The sequence below is a fragment of the Carlito syrichta genome, unplaced genomic scaffold (assembly GCF_000164805.1).
Source record: "Carlito syrichta isolate Samal-C Ts95f unplaced genomic scaffold, Tarsius_syrichta-2.0.1 Scaffold317674, whole genome shotgun sequence".
Classification (NCBI taxonomy): Eukaryota; Metazoa; Chordata; class Mammalia; order Primates; family Tarsiidae; genus Carlito; species Carlito syrichta.
Genome location: NW_007261770.1, coordinates 1 through 13,473, shown reverse-complemented (window position 1 = coordinate 13,473; position 13,473 = coordinate 1). Strand labels below are relative to the sequence as shown.

The following is a 13,473-nucleotide window of genomic DNA, read 5'->3' as shown; positions in this document are numbered from 1 at the left end:
GGTCTTGAACCCGTGGGCTCAGGCAATCCACTCACCTCAGCCTCCCAAAGTGCAGGATTACAGGCTGAGCCACCGAGCTCAGCTGGATTATTATTTTTTTAATGTGCTACCGAATTTGGTTTGCTAGTATTCTGTTGAAGACTTTTCACATCCATGATCATTAGGGATACTGGCGTGTAGTTTTTTTGTTGTGTCTTTTCCTGGTTTTGGTATCAGGATGATACTGGCTTTGTAGAACAAGTTAGGGAGAATTCCCTCCTCTTCAGGCTTATGGAATAGCTTCAGTAAAAATAGTAGCAATTCTTTGAAAGTCTGGTAGAATTTGGCTGTGAGTCTATTAGGTCCTGCAATTTTGTTGTTGTTGTTGGGAGACTTTTAATTAGTTTCAATTTAGTTTACCACTTGTTTGTTTGTTTTTGAGATGGGGTCTCACTTTGTTGCCCAGGCTAGAGTACTGGTGTACAGTGGCATAATCACAACTCACCGCAACCTTGACTGGGTTCAAGCAATCCTTGTGCCTCAGCCTCCTGAGTAGCTGGGACTACAAGTATGCACCATCACACCTGGCTAATTTTTTTTTTTTTTTTTGTAGAGACAAGGTCTCACTATGTTGCCCAGGCTGGTCTTGAACTCCTGGTCTCAAGCAAACTTTCCACCTTAGCCTCCAAAGTTCTGGGATTATACACATGAGCCACCATACCAGGCTCATTTGAATTATTTTATTTTTATTTTTTGAGTCAGAGTCTCACTCTGTCACCCAAGCTGGAGTGCAGTGGCACAGTCATGGCTCACTTAGTCTCAGCTTCCTGGGCACAGGTGATCCTTCCACCTCAGTCTCTCATGTAGCTGGCACTATAGGCACATACCACCACGACTGGCTAATTTTTTGATTATTTGTAGAGACAAGGTCTTGCTACATTGCACAGGCTGGTTTCAAACTCCTGGGCTCAAGCAATCCTCCCACCTAAGCCTCCAAAATTTCTGGAATTACAGGTGTGAGCCACCACAACCTCACTACTCATTATTGGTCTGTCAGGGTTTCTATTTCTTCCTGATTCAAGGTTGGGGGGACCATATTTTTCCAAAAATTTATCCATTTTCTCTAGAATGTCTAGTTTGTTTGCATAGAAGTATTCATGATAATCTCAGATGATCATCTGTATTTCCATTAAATCAGTTGTAATGTCTCCATTTTCATTTCTGATTGAGCTAATTTGAATCTTCTCTCTTCATTTCTTAATTGATCTAGATAGTGGTCTGTCAATTGTGTTTATCTTTTCAAAGAACCAAAGTTTTTGTTTAATTAATCCTTTGTATTTTTTTAATTTCAATTTCATTTAGTTCTGCTCTGATCTTCATTATTTATTTTGTTCTGAAAGCGTTGGTTCTGGTTTGATTATATTTTACTAGTTCCTTTGGTGTGACATCCTACAGGCTTCCTTTTCTTTTTTTTGAGTTAGAGTCTCACTCTGTCACCTAGGCTAGAGTACAGCGCCACACTAATGACCATCACAGCCTGGACCTGCTGGGCTTAAGTGATCCTTCCACCTCAGCCTTCCAATTAGCTGGAACTGCAGACACACATCACCATACCTGGCTAATTTTTGTGTTTTATTGTAGAAACGAGGTCTCACCAAGTTGCCCAGGCTGGTCTCAAACCCCTGAGCTCAGGTAACTTTCACCTCGGCCTCCCAAATTGCTGGAATTACAGGCTAAGCCACTGCACCCGGCCTCCTCCAGGGTTCTTAAACTGATTTCCTATTTGTTACCGCAGGGTCTTGACTGACTTGGGCTGTGAAGTCCTAGGAAAAAGCCAAAGCAGATAAATTCTACGGTCTACTTAGGTGGTATGCCCTGCATTATCATTGTTGACAACATACAAGATAGACTAGAGTCAGAGGTCTAGAAATTCTTAAATGTGTGGTCAAAAAAGAATAGTAATAAAAATAAGAGGATAAATGGTAACCATAACTTCCAAGGCTGAGGGTAACAACTTCTTTTTCTCTATTTCCTCATTTTTCTACATGTAAAATCTGTACTACTGAGATAAATTTAGGAAATAAAAAGCAAAACATTATCAAAACCCAGATAATCAATATTTTCTGTGTGACTGGTAAATGGCAAGCATTGGGAGGAACCACAGACTCTGTAAATAAAAAGATGGAAAGCCAGACATGCTGGATCACACCTGTAATGCAAGTAGCTTAGAAGATTGAGGTAAGAGGATCACTTGAGGCCAGGAGTTTGAGACCAGCCTAGGCAAGATAGTGAGGCCTAGTCTCGACAAAAAAATAAAAACAATTAACTAAGCATGGTAGCATGCACTATAGTCCTGGCTACCTAGGAGGCTGACATGAGAAAATTTTTAGAGCCCAAAAGTTCAAGGTTACTGTGAGCTATTATGGTGCCGCTGCACTCCTGTCTAAATGACAGAGTGAGGCCCTATCTCTAAAAGAAGAAGAAAAAAGGTGGCCAATACCTAATGCCACTCATCTCTGGTCAAGTGTTTTAAGTGAAATACGGTAGGACACCTTTGACCCCAAAGTACATACTCACAGCGTTGATTCCAGAGAGCTGCTGAGACAGCTGGAGGATGATGGAGATGATGATGGGCTGTTGGTAGCTGGGGACTCTGAAGAGCTCGAGCACCGTCACTTGCTTTCCTTGTGCCATCCGGACACTCTCGTCCTTCATCTCTTGGATGTCCTGCGACACATCGTGGGTTCCCCACAACTGCTGGAGGACTGGGGAAGAGAACAAAGAGGAAAGGATAAAGATAACGCTTGCCCCAAATTCATTTTTGCTGTATGACAGCTGGGAAGAAGCCACACAAGACGCAGTGATCACTGAGCATCCATGCCTGAATCTGCCTTCTCACCTGGTTCTTTGTTATTCCTCCAGAGTAATTAGAACACTCTTTCCTTGGGTTCTGATCAGGCAGGGAAAGGGATGACAAAAAAACAGATCCAATACCCTCATCCTCCAAACAAACCACAACCCTAAGCTCCCTCTAATGAAGTTTGAGGGATACTCACCCCGCTTAGCCTTCTCCTCTTCCATTTTGTTAATGAGCAAGAATCTAGGACTTTCAGGGCAAAATGGAAGGAACACACTTTGTAGGACAGCAGGAAGAATGGTAAAGCCCAACAGTACGGGCCATAGTTCTTTAGTCCCCAAGATGGCTTCCAGACCAAAGATCTAGAAACCAGAAAGAGATCATGCTATTAACCCATACTTCAAAGGCTACAAGTTCATTAAAAAAAACAAAAAAAAGGTTCAGAAAGTCATCCGTTTTTTTTTAACAACAGGAAAAGATAAACACATTGTGTTTCTTTTCCTTTCTCTATCCTTCCTGCTTCTTTAGCTACTATCTGGGAACTATAGCAACAACAATATCTGAAACTTCCATATATAACTGAACATGTGCCAGACATCCTCGAGTGCTTTGCCAATGTTAACTATTTTAGGAGCCATGAAACTAACCCTCCTCAAGTATGAGAAGCTCTAGAGTACCTGGGCCACCAGAATCCCAATGACGATGCCCAGCTGGTTGAGAGTGCCAAAGGCACCCCGCAGGGAAGTGGGAGAGACCTCTCCAATGTACATGGGCACAAAACCTGTGCAGAGTCCACAGAAGAAGCCGATAACCAAGCGGCCCAGGACCAGCATTCCAACTGACTCAGCCATTTCTGAGAATGCCATAAGGCTGCCACCAGTGACAGCCAAGAGGTTGACAATCAGCATTGAATTGCGCCTGGAAGATGAATCCAAGACAAAATGAGGTTAACAAAGTAAACAGGTTTCAAGTATCTCCCCTTCTTTCCTCTTTATTCTGCTTTTCTCCAGACTCATGTCTTCTCTTTTGGCCTAGCTTCTCTTTTTTACTTTCTCTTATCAGAGCATTTCTAGTTGGGAGCCTGGTACAGTGGTACATGTCTGGATTCTCAGCTTCCAAGGAGCGAGAGAACTGCTTGAGCCCATAAGTTCAAGTCCAGCATCGGCAACATAGCAAGAAGCTTTCTATTAAAAAAAAAAAAAATTTAAAAAGTGTGGTGGCTCAGGCCTGTAATCCCAGCACCTCGGGGGGCCCACGGGTTCAAGAACAGCCTAGGCAGCTTGGCGAGACCTCATCACTACAATAAATAAATAAATAAAATTAGCTGGGAGTGGTGAGGCATGCCTGTAGTTCTGGCTACTTAGAAGACTGAGGTGGAAGGATCACCTGAGCCCAGAAGGCGGATGCTGGGTTGGCCATGGGCATGCCACTGCACTCCAGCCTGGGCAATGGAGTGAGACTACAAATCAAAAAAAAAAAAAAAGAAGAAGAAAGTAATTAAGCATTATTCAAATAAAATAGGCTTCCTTATTGATTTTTTTTTTTTTACTTGAATTCCATTTGCATTCCTAGTACATATAATTAGCAAACTATCTAAAGTGCTTCCTTCATCAGTCTTTACCAAAACTACAGTCTACCTTCTAAGTCATATTAAGCTACTGTAGACTAAGAAGATTCAGTTTTCCTCTCTGGGGAGATTTCAGTCCAGTTATTTGGCCATTATCCACATATGCCACAGATCAAGAATTAGAAGACTATGTCCTACCAATCATGTAGGTAATGAAAACACTTGTAGAAAACCACAATATGTTTTAGAAAAGCAAACAACTTCAGACCTTGTAAATTAAGCATGCTTCTGGGAACTCTCATAGTTGAGATTACTAGAGAATAACTCTGAACTAGCCTACGCTAGACTGCGAAGGCCAATCATTCACATGGCTTATCTCTTTCAAGCCTGGGGGTAGAGCTACGCAGGCTACTGGAGCTACAAGCAAGAGCAATCATATTCAGGGCCAGCTGGACTAGGTTTCCCTTGATGAGAATTTAATGTGTTCTCATGCAAACGCATCATCACCTCCCTGTCCTAATTCTTTATACTTGTCCTCAATGCAGCCAGAAGATCTCACTTCTTGCCCAGTTTCTGGCCAGTACCTGCCAAGGTGGTTGACATAGAAGTCAACGGAAAAGGAGCCAATCATACCACCAGCGGAGAAGATGTTCACACACATACCCCACAGGAACATGAGAAACATCTCAGAGGCAGAGTCCTCTAATAGCTCTTCAACAGTGGAATTGAGAAACTTCTTTATGACCTGCAAAATCAAATTTTTGATGAGTGAAAAGACTGTAACAGTTGAAAACAAAATATTCATACATTAGAAATCACTTACTCCCTAAGTGTTAAAGACCAGTTTCACAATTACCTTATAGGTAGAGAATAAAAAGAATGGATAGATGGGGGTGGAAGATGCCGATAACACATTGGACTATATGCTACCATCTTTGAAAGGGGAAACTTTCTGTTTGTCCTGAAAATCCCAGTAGGTGGCAGCATTGCTATTCACTGGCTACTCCAGCCCTCTCCTAAGAGACACCCCTCATTCTCTGTAACTAATCCCTAAGGGATAATAGAAGTATATCACCTTGGGAAGAGTGTGGGAAAGGAAGAAAAAATATGGCCTAGGCCCTAAAGAGCAAATGGCTTTCTGCTTTAAGTGAACCAATATGTTCTCTCTATTAAGGATTAACCAGGCTTTGTAAAAAGTTTGTATTAATTCAAAACTCTTTTTTTCTTTCATTTATTTTTAGAATTAGGGTCTCCTTATGTAGCTCAGGCTGGTCTTGAACTGCTCAGCTCAAGCCTTCCTCCTGCCTTGTCATCCCGACAAGTTGGAATTACAGGTGAGCCCCACTAAACCTGGCTTGAAATTCTGAATTCGTGAGACCCTACTTAGAGAAATAACATCCATATTCTAAATTATATTTCTTGTTGCTTGGCACTCACCATCTCAGCAGCATTGATGACTCCAGTATTGTAGCCAAACTGGAAAGAGCCAATTGTAGCAACTGTGATGGCCAGGATCAGATGTAAAGTGATCTGGGAAGGGTAGGGGTGGTGGGAGGATGAGGAGAGAAAACAATCCTTAAAATCTGTGATCAATGATTGTCTCTTACTAATTATGGAGCTGTATCAGGAAACACTGACCTATGAGTGGTATGAAAGGACAAAACTAGAATGACATTTAGGTAATGAATGGGGAACACAAAGGAATAGGTTATACTAAAGCACTTATCTTGAAATAAGAATGGTAAATTAATTTGGGAAAAGGGACAGGAAAATTGGAGAAGGAAGAAGTTAAGAGAAACTGGGCTAGTTACTTTGTAGGCATTTGAAAACCTGGTTGCAGCTGGTAAAGGGAAACATAGAATTTCACTCAACCAGGAAGGAAGAGGAAAAGACAGTATCAGGTGGGATTCCCAAAAACTGATTAGTTTGGAGAATGCTAAATACATGTAGTCTCACCTGGACCCCACATTCCACAGAACCCCACACTCTACAGAAGCTGAGTCGTGGTGGTATGTGGCCTCAGCACAGGGATGTTCTTTGAGCCTCCTACCCCTCAGGACCATGGAACTTACTGTATCTACCCACTGCATCTTGGCCCCATTTGAAACTCGCTCACTCAAGAGCTAACACATAGGAGACGTTTCCTAACGGAGGGAACCAAGTCATCATACCTCACCTTGCTGGGAATATATTCAAGTGGGTATTGTTTCTGATTCCCTCCTTGGGGAAGCTCAATCTTTATGCCTGAGGCCATCCTGTACAGTCCGCCAGTACCTTCACCCTTTCCCACCTTCAACTCCTTTCCTTTCAGGTCAGACAGGGTAGCAAACTGGGAGCTTCAGGTGGCAAGTGGACCTTGCCTGCAGACTCCCAGCCCAGACTTTCATAGCTAGAGAGGACAATGCTTGGTTCCAAAGCTTCAAAAGACAGGGTGACTCTCTTCTTAGGGACCAATGCAGTCAATGATTTTAAGTTGAAGCCAGTGCTCATTTATCATTCCAAAAATTATAGGACCCTTAAGAATTATGCTAAATCTACTTTGCTTGTGCTCTATAAATAGAATAACAAACCCTGGATGAAGACATATTTACTTATAAGATGGTTTATTGAATATTTTTAAGCCCACCGTTGAGACCTACTGCTCAGAAAAAAAAGATTCCTTTCAAAATATTCCTGCTAAGCCAGGCTCGGTGGATCAGCCTATAATCCCGGCACTTTGGGAGGCCAAGGCAAGTGGATTGCCTGAGCCCACAGGTTTGAGACCAGCCCCAGCAACTTGACAAGACCTTGTCTACGATAAATCAAAAAATCAGCCAGGTGTGGTAGCGCATGCCTGTAGTTCCGGCTACTTGGTAGGCTAGGTGGAAGGATCCCTGGAGCCCAGCAGGTTGATGCTGGGGTGGCTGTAAGTGTGCCACTGCACTCTAGCCTGAGCGATGGAGTGAGACTCCGATTAAAAAAAAAAAAAAAACTTCCTGATTATTGGCAATGCACTTAGTCACCCAAGACATGTGGTGGAAATGTTCAAGAAGATTAACACTGTTTTCACAGATGCTAATACAAAATCCATTATGCAGCCCATAAATCCAAGGAGACTTCCAAATCTTATTTAAGGGAAAAAAACAAAAAGCCAGGTACGATGGCTCACACCTGTAATCCCAGCACTTTGGGAGACAGAGGTAAGAGGATTGCCTGAGCCCAGGGGTTCGAGACCAGCCTGATCAACATGATGAGACCCTATCTCTACAATAAATGAAAAATCAGCTGGACGTGTTGGCCCAAGTGTGTCACTGCACTCCAGCCTGGGAGACCAAGTGAGACTCCAACTAAAAAAAAAAAAAGAAAAATAGTTCATGTGGCTATAGCCGCCAGACATAGTGATTCCTTAGATGGATCTGAGCAAAGTAAGTTGAAAACCTTCTGGAAAGGATTCACCACTAAGAACACTGTGATTCATGGGAAGATGTCAAAATGTTAACATTAACAGAAATCTGGAAGAAATGGATTACAACCTTCATGGATGACTTTGAGGGACTCAAGACTTCACTGGATAGCAAGAGAACTAGCCTTAGAAGTGGAGTCTAAAGATGGGACTGAATTGCTGCAATCTCATGAAAAAACTTGTACAGCTTAGGAGTTACTTCTTATGGGTAGCAAAGAAAGTAGTTTCTTGAGATGGAATCTACTCTTGGTGAAGATGTTGTGAACACTGTTCAAATGACAACAAAGGATTTAGAACATTATATAAACTTATTTGATATTACAGTGGCAGGGTTTGAGAAGACTGACTTCAATTATGAAAGAAGTTCTACTGCGGGTAAAATGCTATTAAACAGCATCACATGCTACACAGAATCTTTCATATTTCAGAAAGCCAGCTGATGCAGCAAACTTCACTGTTGTCTTATTTTAAGAAATTGTCACAGCAGCCCCAACCTTTGGCATCACTACCCTGATCAGCAGCCATCAACATCACAGCAAGAACCTACACCAGCAAAAAGATTACTACATACTGATGGCTTAGTAGATTGTTAGCATTTTTTTTTTTTTTTTTTTGAGTTGGAGTCTCACTCTGTCACCCAGATTGAAGTGCAGTGGCTGCTCCCGGCCACTGCAACCTCGAGCTGCTGGGCTCCGGCGATCCTTCCGCCTCAGTCTTCCAAGTAGCTGGAACTACAGGCGCATACTACCACGCCTGGCTAATTTTTTATTTTATTGTAGAGATGAGTTCTTGCCAAGTTGCCCAGGTGGGTCTCGAACCCGCGGGCTCAGGCAATCCACTCACCTTGGCCTCCCAAAGCGCTGGGATTACAGGCTGAGCCACAGAGCCTGGCCAGCATTTTTTTTTAGCAATAAAATATTTTTAAATTAAAGTATAAACACTTTTTTAGACAATGCTATTGCCCATTTAATAGACTACAGTATAGTATAAACATAACTCATATTAACTGGAAAACTAAAAAATGTGTGAGACTTGCTTTACTGAAATACTATCTTCATTGCGGTGGTCTGGAACAGAACCTGTAACATCTCTGAGGTATGCCTGTATTTAGAATGATCAGACTTCTCCCTCCCTCCAACAGTCTATCATTTTCTATCTCCTTACCTTTCTTTAGTTTTCTTCTTAAAATTTATCACTTCCTTTTCTATTAGGGCTGTCCAGACATCAACAATGTCTATTATATAATAGCTACTCAAGAAATATTTGAACAAATGGGTTGTAAAGAACTACTACAACTTCCAGGAAAAAAATATGCTTCATTAGCCGGGCATGGTAGCGCGTGCCTGTAGTTCCAGCTACTTGGAAGGCTGAGGCGGAAGGATCGCCGGAGCCCAGCAGGTCAAGGCTGCGGTGGCTGGGAGCGTGCCACTGCACTCCAGTATGGGCGACAGAGTGAGACTCCAACTCAAAAAAAAAAAAAAAAAAAAAAAAAAAAAAGCTTCACATTATCCCATAAATTGTTTTGTTAAAGAAAGAATACTTGAATAAAAGAATAATATCCTGGCCACATCAGTTAAAATCTAGAAGATGTGCTCTTCAACCAACAATCCTGCTCAGGGGAATTTCACTCATAGGAATAAAACCAGCAGTATGTAATGACTGTGTGCAATAGTGTTTCTGAAAAAATCGTTTTTGTAGGAAACAAAACAGCTAAACGCAAAATGAATATTCACAAATAGCAGAATGGCTGAATCAATTATGACACATCTACACCCATCAAAAGTAAAGACTTAGAGCTTTTTGGTAGACTTGTCAGGACTATCAGGAGCCTTGGTGGGCAAGGAAACAAGATCCAGGAAATCACTGGTTACAGAATCCCATTTTTGTAAACTGCCCAAACTCCAGGGGTGTGTGTGTGTGTGTGTGTGTGTGTGTGTGTGTGTGTATACACGCATGCACATGAGGTAGAGTTTATATAAAGTATGAAGCAAAAATCTAGAAGGGCACATATTAAGTCACCTTAGGACAGGTAGTTAAGTGGAGGGGGAGGGGAAGGAGAGAGGTCAAGTCGAAAATGAAAATTTAGAAAAATGATCAGGATCACGGAAATGCACAGACATAATTTTATGTTGGGTCAATTGTAAAAAAATTAAATAATTTTTAGAAGAACAATATATCTAACTCCATGACGATTTGTGTAAGTGATATTTATCTGTCACTTTACCTCGTTATTCCCAACATATTAAGCTGAGGAATTACATAGGTCTAAAGAGCAAGGATGCTGGAAAGATTTGTTCTGAAGTCGTGTTTCTTCCTGATCCCTTCTTGAACCTGAACTGAAATCCAAATAGTGAAATAATGTAGGTTAACTTTTTATAATCAATTTAATTAATTCCCCTTAAATTTCAAACCTCTTGACCCATCTACTGGTGTGAATTAGACACAGTTTCTCAGCTATCTGTATCTGGTTATGTCAAAATGGTCTTGTCAAAAGTAAAATCCCTGTTTTCAATTGCCAGTAAAAACAGTAACAAACATCTTTATCCTTAATTCCTATTAAATTTGAGGAGACTATTTCTCTTAATTTGTGTCACTGGAATGACACAAATTTATATATATATATTTTCTCTAAAATAAGACAACCAAAGTATATATATTTTCTCTAAAATAAGACAACAATGATCTATGATATCTTAATAATGCTGAGGTTAGCATAATCAGGAACTCGCAAATAACAGAGATAAACTACCCTATGATTTTTGAACTAGAAAAAAAGTTGTAAAACTAACTGTTCAACAAACATGACAAGGCATACTTTGACTCTGCCACAGGAAGAGCTGGGGGAGAGGGGACAAAATGACTCTGTTCTTAGTTGGTGAAGGAGCAAACACACAAAAAAGGGGATTAACTAATTTCTGTGTCCTTTGCCTTGCTCTTCCAGTGCTTCTCCTGAAGTCTTTCCAAAAACCCTAACAACTTCCGTGCAACATGTCCTTGAAAACGGGCTGACTTCCAAAGGATGCGTCTTGCGGAACACGTGCCCAGGAAAAGCCACTGCCTCCATCCCCAGCTCCGCTTCCTGAAACAGGGCCACTAAGCGTTCGGGAAAAGAATTCTGAAATTCTGACATGGAAACCACACAAGCTACCACAGAATTCCCCAAAACAAGCTCTGTTAAAATCTTACACACGTGTGGTCACGTGTGGTAAACCCCTGACTTGAGGCAGCATGTCCTTTAACTACCAGCGGATGCTTAACCCATCACAACCCATTCTCAAGCAAGATCCATTATGTAACCCTGTTTGTGAATTTTTTGTTTGCCACTTGGAGTCTCACTCTGTCTCCCAGGCTGGAGTGCAAGGGCATGCTCACAGCCACTGCAGCCTCAACCTTCTGGACTCAGGTGATCCTTCCACCTCAGCCTTCCAAGTAGCTGGAACCACAGGTATGCGTCCCTATACCCAGCTAATTTTTTAATTTATTGTAGAGATAAGGTCTCATCAAGTTACCCAGGCTGGTCTTAAACCCACGGGCTCAGGCAATCATCTCACCTAGGCCTCCCAGAGTGCTGGAATTCTAGGTGTGAGCCATGGTGCCCAGCTCCTTTTGTGGATCTTTACCACAGACTGCAGAAACTAGGACTCAGTTACCCTCTAGTCTGCCCTAGAAAAAGAGTTACTGTTGAGCACATTCGGGTATGCCTGTGCTGCTCTCCATGCCTACAGCCAAGGCTCTTTTCACAAAGGTTCCCTCAGAACCAGCTGTGCATCATTTTGACTGAGGCCTGTTGGCAAACACAATGCTGATGTGCCTGCTGCCTCATCCCCACTGTTCCTGACAACACCAAAGCACAAATGCCGCCCATGGCCAATACTCACCACGAATGGAAACAACTGGGGAATGTGCCGAGTCTACTGGCTGCAACAGACTCTCTCCCACCCCTTGTGTATGCTACACAACATCAAGACAAGCTGAGGCAGGTGACAGGCATTGGGATCATCCCCAGAACCAGGACAAACCGAGCTCGTATCTGAAACCACTCCTTAATACTCACACCCTGTCTGTTCTCCATCTCTCTGCTACACTAAGGATCCACTCTGTCCAGTTCCTCTTCAAGGTGCTGCTGCTACCTGTAAATTGTAATTGGCTGGTTATTCATTCACTCCATTTACTTACTTTCCATGAGGAAGAGACTGTTTTTAGTCCCCCGGCCAGACAACACTCCCAAAAACCCAAAAAACAAAAAGTTATGGAAGAAAGAAACCTCCTATGATTCTAACAATGTCTTAGAGTAAACTCAACTCTGGGGTCCTCAACAGAGCTCTTTCCCCTTGCTCAGCAGCCAGTGGGAAGAACTTTCTGTCGTTAAGGATCCTGGGGAGAGAGAAAGGTAATAGCTGAACACGCTCAAATGAGCTCGCCTACATTTGGAGTGACTTCTGGGTCACAAATAGCAGTTTCCCCATCTGCAACGTGAGCAGGGATTGGATTTGGTGCTCCTCCTGTGATTTAATGTGGCTTCTTCTGCCACACGAAGCTGAAAATATCGGGAACAAGCCACCCCCTTGGAGCTTCACCTCAGCCTAGACGGCTTCAGCGAGCTGCCGTGACACTGGACTGCGTGATTCCGCGCACCCACTCAAGACTGAGTCTGTCTCCTCCTCTACCAGCCCTGCCCATTGGGAGGGCTGGGTGAAGGGTCAGCTGAAGCACAGATGGTGCGGCACCGGGATTCTTCCTGCCGTGAGGAGGAGAAGGGAAACAGGCATCCCGTGGACTATTCCACATCCTCCTTGGACTGTCTTTCCTTTTCATTTCTGTCACCGTCCCCACCTCAGCCTCCTCTCGCTTTGCCCTTTGAGGCTAGTTCATCTTTTCTAGGTCATTCTCATTTGGGAAGACCAAATCAACAAAACCCACCCCCAACGCCCATTGCTCTTTTAACTCAAATAAATACAGTTTTCTTAGAAAGTGAGGCACTTGGACAGGCACGATGGCTCATCCCCATGAGCTCAGCACGTTGGGAGGCAGAGGCAGGAGGACTGCTTGAGCCCAGGGGGTCGAGACCGGCCTTGACGACATGGCAACACTCTGTCTCTACAAAAAGCCTCAAAGTTTGCCGGCGTGGTGGTGCGGGCCTGTGGTCCCAAATACTCGGGGGGCGGAAGTGGAAGGACCACCTAAGCCCAGCAGGCCGTGCCACTGCACTCCAGCCTGGGCGACAGGGCCGGACACTGACCCCAAGGACACAAAGCAGCCAGGGGCTAGTCAGCCACTTGCAAAACCAACCGGGGACCTCGTCTTTAAGAACCGGTGGGAACGCTGAACTCAGTCCGTGTATTCCACTGGGGCGGAACCAGAACCGGCATCCCGCCCGGGGCACGCGGCCCTCCCCCTCCTCGCAGACTCGTCCACCCCGACCACCGGCCGGGAAGGACGCGGAATCCCCAGGGCCGTCCGGTTGTCGCTGGCCACGCCGACCGTCTGCGGGCGCTCGGGAGGACCCCCAAGCCTCACGAGCCCCCCCCGCCCGGCCGCCTGCCCGGACCGCTCCTCGAGGCCCCGCGTCCTCCAGGCCAGGCCGGCCCCAGCCCCACCCGCACACCCGCTTCCCGGCCCGTCTCCCCG

General features: G+C 43.9%; 1 protein-coding gene across 2 annotated transcripts in view; it reads right to left on the bottom strand.

The window, feature by feature from the left end:
• LOC103277405 (solute carrier family 2, facilitated glucose transporter member 3-like) overlaps positions 1 to 11,917 on the bottom strand; it is a 22,815-nt gene extending 10,898 nt beyond the window's left edge. The window contains exons 1-6 of one of the 2 annotated variants that reach the window (XM_008074782.1): positions 11,900 to 11,917; positions 5,841 to 5,933; positions 4,988 to 5,148; positions 3,514 to 3,754; positions 3,036 to 3,198; positions 2,557 to 2,744 (exon numbers count right to left, since the gene is read on the bottom strand). In XM_008074782.1, coding sequence (XP_008072973.1) covers positions 2,557 to 2,744; positions 3,036 to 3,198; positions 3,514 to 3,754; positions 4,988 to 5,148; positions 5,841 to 5,933; positions 11,900 to 11,917 — 864 coding nt within the window. Of the gene's footprint in view, positions 1 to 2,556; positions 2,745 to 3,035; positions 3,199 to 3,513; positions 3,755 to 4,987; positions 5,149 to 5,840; positions 5,934 to 11,899 lie in introns of those variants that run through there. The other variant, XM_021707425.1, reaches the window with a different exon arrangement.
• Positions 11,918 to 13,473: the final 1,556 nt, after the last annotated feature.